Source organism: Lissotriton vulgaris, chromosome 6 (assembly GCF_964263255.1).
Source record: "Lissotriton vulgaris chromosome 6, aLisVul1.2, whole genome shotgun sequence".
In the NCBI taxonomy this organism is placed as follows: Eukaryota; Metazoa; Chordata; class Amphibia; order Caudata; family Salamandridae; genus Lissotriton; species Lissotriton vulgaris.
In genome coordinates, this window is record NC_141694.1 from 475,780,981 (window position 1) to 475,800,698 (window position 19,718).

The following is a 19,718-nucleotide window of genomic DNA, read 5'->3' on the forward strand; positions in this document are numbered from 1 at the left end:
AAATGATCATGGTTAAGATTGAGTAGCTCGATATGCAGGTCACATTTGAGGGTGATTTCATGGTCACATGGCCTAGTAAGCTCCACACACATGCAGAGAGTATTTTGTAGTTGAGGAATCGATTTATATGAATTGCTTTCTTTCTTCAGGAAAGTAGGGAACCAGTTCTGTACAGACCCATCAAATTCAGTTAGTAAGGAAAATGTGTAGAATGGGGCATTAGAATCAAATATCTTTCATGGGTCAACAATGGCCTTTATTGAGAATATGCACTGTTATCATCCAGACCTGCAAGCTAACTGTTTATGTATTGCACTTGATCTGAAACTGCACTAGGTGTTTCAGTAGAGGAATGTTTGAAAATATGATCTTACAGACCCATGCTCTGATATTTGTGAGGATTTGGTGGATTTCCAGGTCTATGTCGACCTTCCAGCCAGAGACTTCAACTTCTTTTATTAGCGAGAAAAACCTTTCTTGTTATTATGAAGGATCAACAGTTTTCATTGCAATGGGAAATGCATATATGAGGCATCTTTTTATGCAATAAGGCCAATGGCAGAGTCTTGGATAACAAAAGGAGATTGGAGCAGGCTGTGGTAAACAGTGGAAAAATCTTGGTTGACTAGCTTGAAGGTTCACCATGTTGCGGTGTTTTTTCTTTGGTGGTTTGGTGTGAGGAGCGATTGGCATATCACAGACAGAGATGATTTAACTATGTTGTCTTTTTTATAAAAGCGAATTCCCAGCGTTGGTGGCTTTGTATGAATAAACTGGCATAGATTGGTTTATGACTGGACATATATTTTATTGTGATGAAAGAGTATTTGTGTGTAATTGGTGACTTTGATGCTCTGGATTGTAAAGGTGATTTTGAGAGTGATTCATAAAAGAAATCTGGAATGTATTTATATAGGATTTATGCCTGCATTTTGAATACTTTATTTACTTTGGCAGTCAGCGAAGAGGCCTTTGGGTACTTCTGCGGATGCGTACTGACACAGATTGCATGCAATACAAGCATGCAGAAATATACTGCATTGGCTTTTCACTTGCTGGCTATTTTTGATTTCTCTCCGTAAAGAATGTGTCTCCCTTGGTGAACACCATTACAAGATAACCTTTTAAACTGACATCCTGATAACAGTTTAGCTCCTGCTCTTACCAGTAGTAAATATTGTGTGCATTCAGGAGAAGAAACGACTTACAATATATAAGTAGATTTGCAGTAGTACATTTAATGGACTACATTTTCTCGTTCAGGTTTCCACTATGTGAATAATTAGCATGTATACATGACGCCAAAGTGTGTTTTTTTCTCTACATAGAAAATATGGTTCTCCTTGGAAAAAGCCCTTCAGCTGCATCACTATGAACAATATGGATTTCTCTTACCACCTTTGAAATAATCTTAGTCTTTAGAAAGGAGCAGTTTTACATTTGTTTATTGTGTGGATTATTGCCTGTGAAATCCGACCCTTCGAAATGTTCTCTTTCCAGCATTCATACCTACATTTTCGACAGTGACAATTCTGCCATACTGGCACATTTTCCAAAATCGACAGTGCAATTTTCGACTACAAAATTGCACAGATCTTCTTATTGTGTATCTCATAGACACACAAAAACCTTTGCAAAACGATCCTTGGTAAATAGTAATTCAAGAGAGTGGCCAATCACATCAACTGTCATTTCTGCCTCTCAGATACATGTTAGGTTTCTTTCAACTGTTGGTACACATGATAACAGAAGTTCAGCGGTGGCACCAGGCAGATGAGTCGACAGAATGGGCGTTTCCCTGTTGATGAATGTCTTGGTCAACAAGTAGTGCTCATAAATTCTGTACACTCGCACAATTCAGGGAAGAATAGCTATCTATTTGTGCGTCTGCTTGTGGCTTTTCTCTGAATACAAATATGACTATTTTTATTTTGTCTTCAAATGAGTCTCAAATGAGTTATCGATTGAAAGGACCTGTTTTTCCCACTAGAATACGGATGAGAAACAAGCTGTGTTCTTTATTAAAGTATACACAATCGTAGTTCATTTAAATTCAGGAAAGTTTTGTAATGTTATGCAACCTAGGAGTAGTTTCTAGGTTGTCTGAGGCTATTGTTTGGCCTCAGCTTCAGGCACCTCTCAAATTGGAATGGTCAATTTAGAGAAAATGTGCTAAAACACGTCATTTTTCTCTATTTCTACTGTTTCACTGAAGCTGATAGGAAGGCAATTGGGGCTACTGCAGGTAAACTATGTAAAAGCATAAGCGACATCGACATAAGCAAATCTAAAATTTAGGTTACACCTGAAGCATTCGTGAGAGCACCAGAGGGGTGGTGTAACTGCACATCTACTGTCATAGAGAAATCTGAAATGCCACACCATGCATATGCAAAGACCAAAGGCTCAGGGACATCTTAAGGATGTTGGGGGCCCTGGGCCAAACATATTTAGGGGTCACCCGATTGGAACAGCTGTAAAGTTATGATCCAATGTCAGCTCTTTCATGCCCTCTTCGGCCAGGTCACTGACAGTGCACAGGCACACTCCTCCAACTTCTAAATGTATTTACATCTAATATTCAGAGATAGTGACGTGTGTTTTCAATATTGTGACACAGTAGTAGCTCACTACTATTACTGCAAATAATCTCCATGGCACTCTCCCATTTCTCATATGTGAAGTGCTGTTTGATGTAAAAGAAAGTTTTTAATGGATTTTGCTTATGTTATGTTAACTGCATCTATATCGCGCACAGCTACTCCAAGGAGTGTCCTGGCGCATACCCACCTAGGCGGTAAGACGGATCAGCGAGGTCTATTTAAAGACCAAGGTTTTCACTTTCTTTCTGAATGAACTCGGATCACTCATAGCACATAGCTCCGTCGGGAGCTGATTCCAAGCCACAGACCCTAACTGAGACAGGTATCTGCCACTGGCCCTCTGTTTTAGGACTCTAGGAGTACATGCCATTAGCTTATTTGAGGAACGTAGTAGCTTGGCCAGTGAATGAAACTAAATCTTGATCTCAAATATGCCGGACCATAATCATATAAGGTGGAGTGTACCATCACCAGTAATTTTAACTTCACCCTTTCTTTCACCGGCAGCCCGTGAAGGTGACGAAGATGTAGCATGACATTGGCCCTCTTCAGGAGGTTGAGTAATTAGCTAGCAGCTGCATTCTGGATCACCTGGAGTTTATTGAGGATATAGCTTGGCAGGCCAAGATATAATGCGTTGCCATAGTCAATGCGTGACGTAATCAAGGCTTAGAAGACCGTTTTCCTAGAATGAGAGGGGAGCAGTGGTAAGAATTTCTTTAGTGCTTTCAAAATACCAAAACATGTTCCCCAAAGCCTTTTGATCTGAGGACCAAAGCATGGCTTATCTTTGAACCATATTCCCAAGTTTTTTACCAGTCCACCCTGGGTCAATGGTAGGGGGACTCATCTGGCCAAAAAGAGAGCCAGAACTGTGGGGGGAAATTCCCAAAGAAAAGAATCTCTGTCATGTCCTAGTTACATTTCGATTGAGCCTTCTCTAGCAAGTGAAATATTGCACTGAGGCAAGTCTTGCCATGTGCGCAATTTGCCTCACTAGCTTTATTCCAGGAGAAGAGCAGCTGTTTATCATCTGCATATGAGATAACTTTGGCTCTGAGTTTGCCCGCCATCTGAATTAGGGGAGACATAAATGTTAAACAGCAAGGAACTCAATGCTGAGCCCTGAGGTACACCCATATCCAATTTTTGGAAGGTGGCTGAAAAAGGAGGAATCCAGATTTGCTGGGTTGTGTCTTCCAGATAGGATTTGAACCAATTCCAGGGTAGTCCATCCACGCCAATTTCGCAGAGACAGGTTAGGAGCAGAGTATCGAAAGCTGCTGATAAATCCAGAAGAACCAGAGCTGCCTGCCCCATATCTAGAGTGCCCCTTACTGCTTCAGATATTTCAGTCAGCACCATTTCAGTGCTGTGCATAGACCTGAAACCTGATTGAGGAGCTCATTCCGTTCAACAAAAACAATAATTATTTGATTTACCACTGCTGGGGGAAGAGAGATGGGACGGTAATTTGAAGGCAGTCAAAGATCCAATGAAGGTCTCTTAAGCAATGGGATAGTCATGGCCTTTTTCCAAGAGCAGGGGACCCTAGTTGATGATAAAGATAGGTTGAGCAGTATGTTAGCCACAGGATTGATGACCTCTGCTCCAGCTGCAAGTAGCTTAGGGAGAACCAGATTTAAGTGTTTTTAGTGTGGTAAGGGAATCTTCCAAGAAGATGGCTTCAAACTCCTCTAATTTTTCCAGGGAGCTGCGGTAGAGAAATACATCACAGGCTCCTGATTATAAATGTCACCAACCTTGGCCTGAATGGAACGAACTTTATCAGTGAAAAAGCACCATTCCTGCGAGGCCGCTTTGGAGTGAGTCTTGGCTTCTGGGGAGAAAAACTCTTGACAATTACAAAGATTTCTTTGGCATTATTGCTTTAGCGGGCAATGCACTCCTCATAGTAGAGGCTTTTCACTCTTAAAATGGAGGCGTAGTAATTCTTGTGTGCCTTTTTAAAGATCTCTGTATCCTCTGGGCTGTACTTCTGCCTCCGTTTGCGTTCTAGCTTCTTGCAAAGTTGTATTTCCAGTTTTAGAAGGCCGGAAAACCAGGGCTTTGAGGGAAAGTGTCTTCCTCCTCTAAAATGCCATGAGGGGGCGAGTTGTTCAGCCACTTTATTGATTACAACTGCCTAATGCCGCCTCAATTTCCCCCGACAGCATGGGGGTAGACATGGCAAGCTCCTTTTTAAATTCCAGGGGTCAATCTTATTGAGAGCTTTCCCCCACTGCCTATTGTCTCTAGTGGCCTGTATCAGCTTTTTCTGCATTTGCCAAGCAAATTTGATCATGTAGTGGGCCGACTAGATCACCGGAAAGTGATCATAATGTCTTATTAGAACATACTAGATTATGGATATAACCAGTTTGGTGGGTGGGGAATGTTACAAATTGTTTAAGATGTACTTGGTACATGATATCAAGAAACTCAAGCATGTCCCCTGCTTCTGGGTTGTCTACATGAATATTAAAATCGCAGAGGAGGATAAAATGAGAATAGCACAAGGCCAGATAGGCAATAACATTGCCCAGAGCTTTTAGAAATGTGCCGGCTGGACCAAGGGTGCCATAAATCAGGACTCCCCCCAAAGCATACTGGGGGGGGGATATTTATACATAAACCCAAAGCTTCAGCCTCCGTCAGTTCCTCCAGCACCTTCCATTGGCAACCCCATTGTTCTCGTAACACAATTGCTTGAAATATAAACACAACATTTGTCTATAACATGTATGTAATAGAATCTCACACATCAGCCACATTAAAAATAAATTAAAGAAAAATAGCATTAAAGCATTGGTTTAAGAATCAATCAAGTTCATCAGGGAAAGTTTCTGTGCAGAACATAGCTGGGTCTACCGGGAGGCCCTCTGAAAGGCTGAGGCACTGGACCAGAGCCCACTTTTCCCTCACCTTAAAACGCCTCTGCTTAAGTTAAGTAAGGAACTTGTCTAAAGGTGCCCTCGCCCCTACTTCTAACACTGTATACAGGATGAGCATTCAACACGCCACCACAGTGGATCTAGTTCTATGAATCGTCCAAATCCCATTTCAAGGAACCCAGCGGACCCTTGTAAAGTTATCCTGGTACCGCTGAGGATCAAATCCTGCATGATGTGAACTGGTTCACTGCGTTCAAGAGGTCCTCTAAGCCTTTACCTAACTCTTTGTGTGCCTAAGTGAAATCTGTGATGATTGCATCATATGAGTTTGTAGAGTCAAGGCAAACTTTTAATTGCTGGCTAGATACAACTACGAGGCTATTAATGTGCTTAAGAGAGAGTTTGCAACGGCTATATATTTTTTAGATGTTTGTGGCATGCATTTGCATATTTAGTAATCTTGGTTAAGGATGCACTGATATGTGAACAATACAAATGTTGGCTCGTTATTCTGAGATCGGCGGTAAAATTGGTTAAAAACATTCTAGGGTAGTTTTGGTACCACGCAGCAATGTTAGCTGCATCCAACTCAGCTCTCAGGAACAGAATGTGTTTTTATAAAAGGTAAAAACAGATGTTAGTCCCCTTTGTGCATTGATTAGGCTGAGCAATTTCCTTCAGAAAATATTTGGAAGACTTTGCCTGGAGAGAACCCTAGAACTGAGTCAAGTTTTGGTCAAATTGTAATCTTAAATTGGGCACGAATGCTTTTTGCGCTCAATTTCAGATTTAATGCAGAACTCAGAATGACATGCATGAAAAATGTACCTTTCCATAAGGCAAATTACAAACTTTAATGCAGCGAATGGTGCTAACAATTGACATAATTGAAGGATATCTACAGTGATCCAAAAAAATTAATAAAGCATCTTGCTTTATTATCCTATCGCATATGTTCTCCAACGTTTATCTGCTTGAACGTTTGTATATAAAAGTGGATCAATTATCTGTTAATAAAGAGATTTAAAAATAAATAAATAAATAAAGCATCTTGATAGCACTGGAGACCGATAGTGTAGGAGTAATTGGTGCCAAGTCTTAGTTTCCATCTCCCTCAGAAGGATGCTACTAGAATCTAAGTGGACAACAAGAATATATCTATTTCTTATTGCCCATGGCCCAGCGACCTTCAGTCAGGATCTGACCTTGAATCCTAGTGACCTTAACTCAACTCTTGCTCCCCTTTCTCAGCTAACACATATGCTGGAGACAGAATTTCAGTAAAAGGTAGAGTGGTGGGAGAAACCGCTGCTTCCTCTTTCACATTGGTCAGAGCTAGCCTGCCTTTGGAGTGGGTGCGGGTAGGAATTACCTCACCTCCTCAGCAGGATGCAGTTTGTGATTGCATCTTCTCTTCCCAAGTGGTGCACAATTAGTCCACCTCCCGCTAGCATCCTTGCCCACTAGCCTGTGTCTGTACTATGGGAGAGGCACTGAGCAAGTGCATTACCTCATGGAACAGGAAGAGGCTCTTATGCAAAAGATGGACTGCCTCTTTCACATTGCACACGATATAATGTGAGTTTGTGCAACTGGTTTCACATAAGGGGCCACAGAAGTGTCTGCTGTCCCTACTACTATGTGAATAGTGAGTGCATACAACAGATGTGCACCCAGGTATCCTAATTAGTCTTGCTTTTGCAATCCAGTACCGTTCACAATGGATTTTCATCTGTATGAGTTAGTTGATTAATGTAAACTGGGTGAATGCAGATATCTGACCCTGTTGTGAAAAACCACCTGTGAAGCAGTCTTTGATTAACAAGCGAAAACAGAATCAACAGGTGTTTTATTGAATTTAATTTTAAAGGCTTAAACACTACACGAGCGTTAATGAATTTCGTCCTTTGTGTTGCCTAATCTATTGTTTTCAAGTTCATGTATTCAACGTGTTATTTTTAATCAGAGCAACAAGGCAGACAGCTCATAAACAACGTGTGGTTGCTACTTGTTGATTTTAACCTATTCTACTGTTTGTACGTAAGCAAATGTTATAATTATTCCTCATGTGTGCAGACTCCCTGCTCGTGGTGTTTGTGCTAATTTCATCATTGAAAACAGTGGCTCCTGATGGAAAAAGAGGCGTGCATCCAATTCTGTCAAAATTGTTGAGCACAACAATGATGGCCGAGTTTCTAGAGACTCAATATGTAAATCAGTTATAGATAATGAGACTTGAGACAATAGGTTACAGATCAATCAAAGCCCAGAGAAGACGTCCCAGTGTGAGGGCCAGCAGTAAATTATAAGGAAGAGGATTCTTTTGTGTGTCCACTCTAGAGACTAAGAGGAAAGCACAGATTACAGCAGTGAATTACACATTGAAGAGAAAATGTAATTCAAACATCAAGTGGAATTCACTGCATATTAGAACACATTTAAAATGTGTCTCGTTACATGTAATAATAAGTATCAGGAAAATGCACACTAAGATTCACAATAAAGTGTTATCATAACACCTTGCAGCAAGTCCCAGGAGCACTAACCCTCTTTCACCAAGGTGGCATGCTTCATAATCAGATCATGCTCAATATCGGGTGGGGTATACAATTCCCAATGGGGTCCAAATTCTTGGTAATCTTTTTTGAGTATGCGTGTCCTGCTCCCCTTGCTGCCTCTATTGCCTTGCCTTGATTTGTTACATGTTGCTTTCGTTTTGTGTTGCCCATAGTACGCTTGTGTTACATTTAGTTTTTTGTGCTCATTTTGCCTGATTGTTGTTTCTATTGCTTGTTGTTTCCCCCCAGCACCCACTCAATTCCCGCTGGTTTTCCCTTCCACCTGCCCCGCACATAGCCTCCAAGTGACCCTCCCACCTCCTAGGACCTACTTAATGGAGGTTGCAGCGCGACCTCATTGATTAGTTCCCCGTGTGCTGCTCCCCTTGCTGCCTCTATTGCGTTGCCTAGATTTGTTCCTTGTTGTTTTGGTTTTGTGTTGCCCCTTGTGCGCTTGATTTGTTAGATTGTGTTTTTTTATGCTCATTTTGCATGATTGTCGTTTTTATTGCTCTGTCATTTTCCCCCTGCCACCTGCACGATTCCCATCTGTTTTCTCTCCCCCTCCTACCGGCCCCACCCACAGCCTCCCAACGACTGTCCCACCTCCCAGGACCTTCTTAATGGAGGTCACAGCATGACTGCACAACAGCGGATGAATGGAGTGGGCATGTGGCTGGTGATCTGAAGGCGCACCAAAGGCAAGCCCATTTGTGCCCTTCTGTGATTGGACCACGCCCAGCTCCAGGAACCCTGGCCTTCCGGGCACCCACAGATAATCCTCAGCAGAAATCAAGACACCGCAACATCTGCTGCCTCACATCTTCTTGTCCCACCGCCGGACTGTTCACTTTCCACCACTGTCTCTTCACCCACTCCCACTCAGCTGACCACTATCACCCTGAACCACTCTGATGCCTCCTACTCAATGCCCATTCGTCTGCAAACATGCCACTAAAGGCTGGGACACCATCTCCACCCTCACCCTAGTGTGATCTTCATCACAGAGACCTGGTTCAATGCTTCCTCCGCCCCTAACATAACTAACGCAACACCTAATGGCTGCAAGATGGCACACTGGGACCGCACCAACAAGCATGGAGGAATCGTCACCATCATCCACAAAGAAACAATCCACTTCACCACCACTGGAGATGACACCACACCATTCATGGAACACCTCCACTTCCAACTCCACACCGAAGACAGAACGACCATCAAAGGCACCCTCACCTACAGAACTGCAGGACCACACACTGGCCTCTACAACACCATCAAAGACTTCATTGCCCCACTTGCCATCAAGTTCAAGCACTACACCTTCCTCGGAAACCTAAACTTCCATTTGGACGAACCCACAGACACAAACTCTACCAACTTCTTAGAACGTGTGGTCAACATCAGCCTCACCCAGATGGTCAAAAACTCCACACACAGGGCAGGACACACACTGGACCTGATCTTCACATCCAGTGACAGAGTCAAATACAGCCATTCTACCAAATTCACCTGAATAGACCATTTCATCGTCCAATTCACCATAGCAGGATCACCGCGGATCGCCACCAGCCCCCCCCAACCTCTCCTTTTGCACCTGGAACAAAGTGACAAAGATTTATTGGATGGACGCCATCAACACCAACCAGCCCGACCCAGCTGCCAACCTTGAACAAGCTGTCTGGACCCTCACCTCCGGGATCACCAACACTGTCAACCTAGTTGCCCCCATTAAACCAGCCAAGATCTTGCAGATCCACCACACAAGTCAGCTGGTACACACTAGAACTCAGTACAATGAAACACAGCTGCAAACAACGGGAGGGAAGATGGCTTACTATCCGAGACACCACAGACCACGCCACCTTCAAGTCACCCATCAACAAATACCACCAATGACTCGAAGACATAAAAAAGACACCCTAGCAGACCGCATCAAAGCAAGCCCCAACCACACCAAGGAACACTTCAGCATCAGAGAGTTCTGCTGCCTGACGACCCCCGAGATCATGATCCCTCCTTCACAGACTCTCTGGGATGTTCTAACGAACCACTTCCACAACAAGATTTCCACCATCTACAGGAACTTCGAAATACAACCCACTGGTTCTGGTGAATATGAACCAGAATGTTCCTTAGTTGGATGCCCGTTTTGAAAGTAAGCAATGGAGGTCCTAATGTGAAATGGCCAGTATCCACCATATGGCAGTTAATTTTTATAGTTTGTTACACATCATTTGAAATTCGCAAGGAGTTTGCTACACAAAAGATCATCTCATTTTTAGGTTTCATAAACATTTCCAATAGTGTCTCACAGTGGTATTTCTGGTACGTTTTCTTGCCTCTTGAGAAATATATCAGGGTAGTATTAAATCGATTTTTTTTATTGATTTTGAAGATGAGATAACAACATAAAATTAAAAGAATGAATTGCTTCCCAGTCAAATCTCTCCCAGTCTCCAGCAAATTACAAAGGAGCCAGATTCTCTAAGGGCGCAATCTTCAATGTAGAGGACAAGCAATAGTACTCCCACATTTGCTCTAAATCTTATGGAATTTCTGGGGACAACCCAAGGAGCTATAGATCAGCTCTTCCTGTTTGGCACACCAGCCCATGTTTGTTCTCCACACTGTCAGGCTAGGTCGTCGTGGTAACTTCAAGTTACTTGCTATGTCTCTTTTGGCCACTAGCACTGCCAGACCACCCAATGTTCTGTCACCCCTCGCACATCTGGGCTCATCTGGAAAATGCAGTGGGCTACCTTCAGCATCAGCGTGACAGGCCTAGCCAGGATTCTAGAAAGGGAACAGCCAATCTGACTTCTATACTAAGGGATCACAGAACACTGCCACACCATATGGAAAACATCTGCCCCAGGGTAGGAGCCTTGGGTGCAGTTAGGTTTGGGGAAAATGCCCGCATGTCAGAGTCTTTTGGGTGTAATGTAAGTTAGGTGCAGATAGATTAACTGGATTAATCTTAGCCATGCAGAGATAATGAATTCCCGCCATTCCACCTCCTCCAGATCACCAACTCACCCTTCCCACTTCCGCTGGAGCTGATCCAGTGTCTCAGGACAATGCAAACTAGGGAGTGGTAGGGCCCGGTTCACAGAACTAACTTAGGACAAAATCCTAAACTTACTACCATTTTGGTATTCACAGAAGGCACTTACTGATTTTGGTATTCACAGAAGGCACTTACTCATTCCGGTATTTACAGAAGTTAGGACTCCTAACGTTAGGACTCCTAAATACCTTCTGTGAATACCAAAAGTCTTAAAGTTGGGATTTTTTTAAGTTTAGGAGTCCTAAAGTTAGGAGTCCTAACTTAAGGACTCCTAAATGCCTTCTGTGAATACCAAAAGTCCTAAAGTTCTCAGTTTAGGAGTCCTAAAGTCCACGAAGCATTGTTAAGATGAATCTGCCATCTTTGCTGCTTCGGCCACACCCACCATATATAGTAGTTTTTATCCTTTAATTTCCATATTAGCTCTGGGCATTAAAATCATCAATTTTGCTAACATTTCTCTTCAGATATAAAAATTGGCCATGTGGAAAATTCTAGCACAGTGCCATATCAATTAATCAAACAGCATTTGTAAAGCGCAACACAGTCACCCCTAGGGGTGCCCGGGCAATGTGTCTCCTTCGAAATGCCAGGTCTTGAGTCTTTTTCTGAAGTCTGCCAGTGAGGAGGCTGTATGGAGCTGGAGGGGAAGGTCTGGCAGCGATGTAGGAGAAGGAGTGGCCACTCCTGTGGCTGTAAAGGATGCAGGTGTATGTGCAAGGGAGAGTGAAGAGGAGTGCAAGTGTCTATAGAGTTGGTGGAAGTTCAGTCGATCGTTGATGTAGGCAGGTTCTAGGTCATGGAGGACTTTGTGGAGGATCTTGAATGGGCATCTCTTCTGAATGGGGAGCCACTGATGGTCTCTTGTGTGGGGGTTGATGTGGGTTCGTTTGCAGAGTACCAGGATGAGTCTAACTGTAGTGTTCTGTATGGTCTGGAGTCTTCTGAGGAGCTGGGTGGAGAGGGTGTTGCCGTAGTCGAGGCGACTGGTAACGAGGGCCTGAGTGATGGTCTTTCTGCTGTTGGTTGGGATCCATCTGAAGATTATGTCCAGCATGCAAAGTGTATGGAAGCAGGAGGAGGTGACTGTGTTTACTTGTTGTTCATGATCAGTAGGCTGTTGAGGATGATGCCAAGGTTGCGCGTGTCAGTGTGGGTGTCGGTCCGAGTTCTGCCGACCACCAGCTGTGGTCCCATGCAGAGGTGTTTTTCCAGAAGATCAGTACTTCAATTGTGTCAGAGTTGAGTTGGAGGCAGTTGCTTCTCATCCATTTGGCTACATTGGTCATGCCGCTGCAGAAGTTGGTTTTGGCGTTGGAGGGGTCCTTAGTGAGGGAGATGCTCAGTTAAGTGTCATCTGCATTGGGCATTATGTTGAGGCATGGGAGCTGACGACAACTACAAGGGGGTCATATAGATGTTGAACAGGGTGGTGCTGAGAGATGATTGTTGTGATACGCCCCATATGATGTGTGGAGGTGAAGGGAGGCAGTTGGATGCTCTTTATGCATCCTGTAAGGAAGGAGGCTCTCCATTTGAGGGTGTCTTGCTGTATGTCTATGTTGTGGAGTCTGCTGATGAGGGTGTTGTTGGAGATGGTGTTTAATGCTGCGGAGAGGTTGAGAAGGACCCTGGCCACCATTTCTTTGTGGTTGAGGAGTGCTCTAATGTCATTTGTTGTTGGCAATCAGCGCAGTCTTAGTGCTGTGGTTGGCACGGAATCCTGATTGTGAGGCATCCAGTAGGTGGTTTTGTTCCAGATATTTGGTGACATGCTCTTGATGGTTTTCTCGAGTACTTTGAACAGGTAGGGGAGCAGGGAGATCAGACATTAATTGTTGAGATCACCGTGGTCGGCGGAGGCTTTCTTTAGGGGGGGTATGATGACTCTCTGATTCCATCCATCCAGGAAGGTTGGTGTGGAGATGGAGGTGTTGATGATGCTGGTGAGTTGTGTGCTGATTGGTTCCTTGGCAAGGCTGTAGAGGTGGTAGGGCAGGGGTCGGTGGGTGCCCTGGAGTGAATGGAAGACATGATGGCTGAGGTGGTCAGTTTGGAGAGCGTAGATCAGATGGTGATGGTTTGCCTTATGTTCGCTGGCTAGTTGAGGTTGTTGGAGTTAATGGTGGCGGGTTGGAGGTGGACATTGTTGTAGATGTTGGTGATCCTGATGTGGAAGTAGTCGTAGAGTCCTTGGGAGGAGTGGATGGTGTTCTCTATGGCTGTCAAGTTGTAGAATTCTTTGACTATTTTGTGTGTGGGGTTCTTAGTGGTGCGCAATAATTTCTCCTGTTGATTGCAGTTGCACTTGGTCATCCTGAATTCTGGGGTATACCAGCTGGCATGTTTGGAGGTCTTGTGGGATTTTGTAGGTTTTATTGGGGCGACTCTGTCTGAAATAATTGTGCCCATCTCACAGTCGAAAGGCCACCAAAGGCTGGTAGGTTTTCAGGGGGCACCTCTAAGGTGCCCTCTGAGTGCATGTATTGGTAAATCCATCACTGGTATCAGTGTGGGTTTAACAATATGAGATAGTTGATATTAAACATCCCTTTAAGCCATCATGTAGCTGGAGAACTCGTTTTCACCAGTGTCCAGCACATGTTTTAAAACCGCGTCCCTATTCACTTGCACCCGGAGTGATAGGACTGACCAGCACAGGGGCATATCTGCTCATGCAGGTTGGCCCTCACATGTAATATACAGCACCCTGCATTAGGGCAGTCAGGGCTGCTGTGTATCACATGCAGTGTTAGGGGAAATGACACATAGGGATGTGTGACATGTCGTGTTTTCACTTTTGTCTGCACCACGACACGCAACAAATTAACACTAGGACTCGGGTAAGCACCATTTCCTTCTACAAGAAACCAGTATTGAGTGCTTTCACTTCCTGCTGAGCCAGACCCTCGTGGGAATTAAAGAGAATAAGTTCAAACGCGGTGAATCAGTACAGTGCCAACCACCCTCAGTCCCAGCAGGTAAAATCACAGAGAGACAACTCTCACTTAAAAAAAATATATTTTCATTCCGCCTATTAGGTTTTTTTAAATGCATGGTTTAATGGTATGTTACCTTGTGAATGCCTGCACACTAAAGCTGCTTATATTCATAGTTATTCACTGTTTTGTTTTGCAAAGAAAGATTGTGTTGTACACTTTTTTCGCACAATCACCATAGTGAAAAAGCTGACAAAAAAGTAGATTAACAGGAGTGGTTTGTAATCAGGTTGGAGGATTACATTTGCACTGACCTCTGGAGTCAAATCACGTTAATAGCACTTGGATAAAGCAATTCTGCATGATATCTGGGTGTGTTTGCACTAGTGCTGAGCAGTACTGCACAGACATTTGCACTGACTGAAAAAGTGTAAAAATGACACTTACAAGGTATGGACTTGGATTCCTCAAGCGGACAGAGGACAATGCTCCCCGGGCTTCATGTACACTGGGAACCAGTAGCGGCTCATTGTGGGAGTTCTACCGAGCGGTAACGTAGTGCAACGCGTGCAACGGAATTCGCTTTATTGATTTAATTGTCAACTTACCTGCATTCATCCGTATTCTGGTGTTTACTACCCCCCACCTTGCTCCTCCCCTGCCCCATGTCACCGCCCGGTAGCACTGCCACCAAGAGCCGCTACTGCAGAATGTATCATAAAGACTGCAGCCACAAAAGCAGTCATAAACCAGCAGTGGGTGACCATATATATATTTTAGAGTATCTGTCCAAACAGGCATTAGTACAGCAACATGAATGGCAGAGGGCCAAGTAGACTCAATCATACCTAGTGCAAAATCGCCCTGTACTGGTGTAATTTACGTGATCTGATCTTCCAAATGGGAGCAACTAAGGACAAATTATTGAACTGTACCTGTCTGCTTGTTTTGCAGTGGCTTGTATGACTATATTCTTCTGGGTCATGTAAGAAAAATGCATACTGCAGACTGGTGATACGATTGTCTATGAGACACTTAGAACTGTTTCGGCAAGTAATACATGTATTTAATGAATTTCTTCATTTCTTTTTTTCTCATGCCTAATAGAGAAGAAAATCGCGTTATTCTGACCTTGACTTTGAAGTAAGTTTGCCATGTTACTGGTATACCCTTTTTTTAATTTCATTTATTGAATTGAACTTTGTCTTGCACGCACCATACAAATGTATGAAGTTACAACATGCCATTTTGCAATGTAGACTAAACATCAAACAAAACATGGAAATTGTAAGAGGCAAGGGATGGGGTCTTTACTTTCGTTTTGATAATCCATGATCCCCTTACCCTGGACCTTGAAAGAAATGCAGGGTTAACGGAAGGTTCCACCTTACATGAAATAATGAGGGGGAAACAAAAAAAAGTAAGCTCAGAGATATGACTGGAAATGGGTGTCTGGAGCGCAAACCCAATGCAAAATAAAGGGATGTGGTGTGTCCCCTCCATCGCCTGATTTTTACGGTTTATATATGTTCACCCAGCCTTTCATGAAAAGTGATAGTTATAAACACAAACGCCAAGTCATGAGGAAAATGTTTTTCCCACTCATATAATTGTCTTCCACTCACACAGGAATTTGCAATGAGAGTTGTGTACTACCAGCTTTAGGGCGACCTTACCACCACATGGTACTCGTCGTCACCTATATGTAGTAAAGCCCTGGTGTCAAAATATGGCTCACTCATGTAAGTGTTTTCTGATCAGAGTGCAGTGGAAGCAGATTGTGCCACTAACATATTAATATGGAATGCCAGGATTTTAACTATCACTAACCTGAGCCTTCACTTAGGAAAATACATTGTTTTTGGTCTCCCGGTATGAGCCAATGAGGAACGTCTGTACATCAGATTTCTGATGGCTACCTTCTACTCCTTTCAACAGACATTTCTCTGGAACTTTACATGCCCAGTGGGAATATGCGCTTTCACTTCCGTAAAACGCCTCCAAGCTACCCATTTATTAGAACAGAAATAGCAGACTAATGTCAAAGCAAAGGTCCATTTTCTATCAGAAAAGTGTTTCTGCAAAAGCTTAATATTTTAAAGTGCGCATGCAACCTAGATGAACACAAGTACATTACTTCAGAGAAGGAAGATTAATTATGACAAGAACTTGCCAGAATAAAAAAGCAGAGATGTAGCTGTATTTCCAAAAAAGATCTGCACTTTATGTGTACACTATAATATACAAATAGATCTGGATTGATAAAAAAGCATTCCAAAGGTAATAGTGAAAGTAAAACATGCTACTTGCATACGACTCAAATCATCATTAATAAATGGCTCAGTGGGTGTTCATGTGTTTAGGAATACCCCCAAATACTTCTATTACTACTAAAATGTACCACCATAGCCTTTAAAAGTCACCAACTAGATGTATTTAACCCCTGTGAGCCGAGATGATAAAATCGCACGAATCTATTTCAGTTTTTCACTTCATGAAATGTGTCGACTGTACGTCTCTCTTCGCTGTCACTGTCGTGTAGATCCCGTCGGTTCTACAAATTATAACCTATTAACGAAATATCATTCTTCGTTCTCTTTTTTAATCTAACTCAACTCTCTCCAAACATTTCTAAACCATGCCTTTCATCTTTTTTTCTGTTGATACGTTTCAAACAGTCTCTTGAATCCTTCTCCTCTTCATTCACTTTTCCTAAAATATAGCCTCTTACTCTTGCAAAACTTTTTTAAATGCCTCTCCACTGCTCTGCCCATTCTCGTTTTCACCAGCTCTTCACATATTCCATCGATCCGAATCTATTTCCGCTTTCCATGTACCTTCATTCAGCCTCTCACACTTTGTGCTCGTTAGGAAATATGCAGCAAGTAGGGTTCATGTGACGAATTTTAGAACATGCCGTGGCCAATAACAGATCAGGAAAGTCGATGGTGTAACAGCCAGAGCTACCGACTTTGGAACCAGGGAACCAATTTCGAGTCACAGAGTCGGATCAACATTCTCTGGTTCTTGACAAATGTCTTAATCTCCATGTTCCTAAAAAAGTATAAAAACAATGAATGACCGTGCCCTTGTTTAATGTAACTGGTGCTCAAGTAAAGAGCTCCAATACCTTCGGGTTGAGTTTGTACTAAAGAAAACTGAAATACTTAAAGCCCCAAAGTAGCTATTTGGCACCTTTTTATGCCTTGTGTTGGCCAATGTCAACATGTGTGAAAACTAAAGCTCTTGCTACTGTTTTATTTTCATATATATTTTGAGATTTGAAAGCAGTAGAAAGGCTACAAAGACAATCGAGATAAGTGGACAGATAGAGGAGTTGGATAGGCTGAAATTGCATTCTCTGAATGCTTTAGGATGGGTTTGTGTGGTTTTCAACAGCCCCCATGTTGCATCTGACATCACCAGCCAGTCTTGAATCTCTACCTTTCAAAATATTTTATTAGTTATTTCGAAAGGGAAAAGCAGGAGCAAACAGACTACATAGAAAAAATGGTGGTGTACATCAGCTGGGTAAACAATCTGACAACATTAGCAGTGTAATAAGTAGGTGGTATAGTTAGAAACAGTATACGAAAGTACAAATACAAAGTACAAGGTGATACAAAGCAATATACAACCAATGGCTAACCAATGAATAATGCTAGAATTAAAGAGAATTAAAAAGAGAAGAGAAAAAAGGAAAATTAAAAGAATTATAAAGAGTTTAAAAGAATTTAAAGATTTGCCTACGAATGACTACATTGGATAAAAACAATCTGTTTTTATATACAGGAGAGAAGTCTTGGATTTATAACCAACTGTCCATTACTTTCTAGGACTTGAGTTTCCAAATGTTCAAAGTTGTAACAATGAGTTCAAAAGTCCTAGCGAATGTTGTTAGTTAAAAAAAAATGACTGGGGTGCAGGTTGTTTTTATTTTTTGTAATGTGTTGATGCCTGAAGAGAGGATCATAGTGCTAGCAAGGCCAAAATAAAACATAGAAAGTAGTAAAAGAGAATTCTGGCCAAGATGGCAGGTGTGCAAGGCTATGCGACGATCGCTCCACTGCCTGTCCCCTTGCCTCAGGTGGTTGTAGTGGAGATGCGGTTGACCAGGTACCCCTCCTGTACTGAGGAATGATAGAAAAGCTGAGCGCAGAAGGAGAGACTCATTAGCCACATGGATGGAGTCAGCAAGGAGACAGAGTAGTTGAAAGCAAATGGTGAGGCGCAGAAGTGAGATTAAGCATCTGGATTGCTGCAAGAAGACCTGTGGCAGCCAGCCCCTAGGTCAAAGTTGGAGGAGGGAAAATGCCTAGGATAATCTAACCTGCGTACATTCAAGTGGAGCCATTACTACTTGCAGGTGCGCAGACTTAAGAAGCCCTAAGAGGAAGAAAGGTGGGGTAAGCTGGGGTTAGCTGGAGAATCAAGACGGCAAGCAAGTGCCTGGGTGGGTACAGCAAAATGACGCTGGTGGACACAAAAATAAAGTGCAAAGTGATTCAGGGGTGAGATACCCTCATGAAAATAAGAGAGATGGCATGGGAATTTCAAAATTCTTTTGAACAGGGACATTGAGAAAGCAATGCATCAGAAGGAAACTCGAGAAACAAGATAAATGTATTAAGAGGTGTCATGGTGTCCTCTATGGGAGCCGTCCAACTTTAGCACTGAAAAAGGGAGAGGTTGAAGCATTTATTGATATTCCGACACGTATTTAATATGTAACTAAGTGGCAAGGAAACCACATAATTTGAACTCGGAGGAAGATACGAGATGGGGAACAGTGGCCATAAACTGGGTGTGTGTTAAGAAGACTCTGAATGGGCTGGCAAAGTAATGTACTGTAATGTAATGTAATGATGTCTTGTAAAGCGCATGAATCACACCACATGGGGTATCTCCGCACTGTAGACCGCTGGGGAACCCGTCCTGGCTTTCCCTGTGAGATGGTCCCTACTGGGTATCTTCAAGGTCAAAACCAGGCATCCCCGGCGTATGTATGGGGCCATTGTGGAGATGAAGCAAGATAATGCCCAGAGTTGCCAAGTGTGATCCCTGGTTAGAGTAGGCACCACGGCGAGAATTATCGAGTCCGCTGACCCTGGTCCACGACCCTGCCACGTCGGGAATTGAACCCTGGTCCCGGGCCGTCCTCTGCTTCCGGGTCTGCCGCCTCTAACCAGTGAGCCACACCACTCCACTGTGATGACCTTAACTGCAAGATGAACAGCCACCCATTGCATAGTTCAGGCACAGTTGTAAGAAAAGGTCGTTTTCAATGCTCTTGCAAGATTGTGGTCGGAAATTGGTAAAAACGTAACAGCATGAAAGCAAACCTGCATACCATGGGCAAAAAATCACAGGAAGTAGAAAGTCAACTGCATTTGGCAGTGGATTTGGATGAATTGGGAGCCTCAACAATCTGCCATCTGAAGGTCCAAACTAAATGACTGCTATTAAAATTTGAGACATGAAAGTTGGATACTGAAGAGATAACATATATATATAGGAAATTTGAAATAGGGAATGGAAGGAGATGACATAATCAAGTGTATTACACATTTGTTCAAGGGCATCTTGAAGGACAAACTGGACTGGCAAGTTGGAACTGAAGGAGCCCACAGGGAGGACAGTAAACAAGGAAATGGCAA

At 43.0% G+C, this 19,718-nt stretch overlaps 1 protein-coding gene across 3 annotated transcripts in view; it reads left to right on the forward strand.

Annotated features, from left to right (window-relative positions):
- ADGRB3 (adhesion G protein-coupled receptor B3) overlaps positions 1-19,718 on the forward strand; it is a 1,725,994-nt gene that overhangs the window by 1,629,242 nt on the left and 77,034 nt on the right. For all 3 annotated transcript variants that reach the window (XM_086926462.1, XM_086926464.1, XM_086926463.1), the window contains one exon: positions 15,169-15,204. In XM_086926462.1, the coding sequence (XP_086782588.1) occupies positions 15,169-15,204 (36 nt within the window). The remainder of the gene's footprint in view (positions 1-15,168; positions 15,205-19,718) is intronic.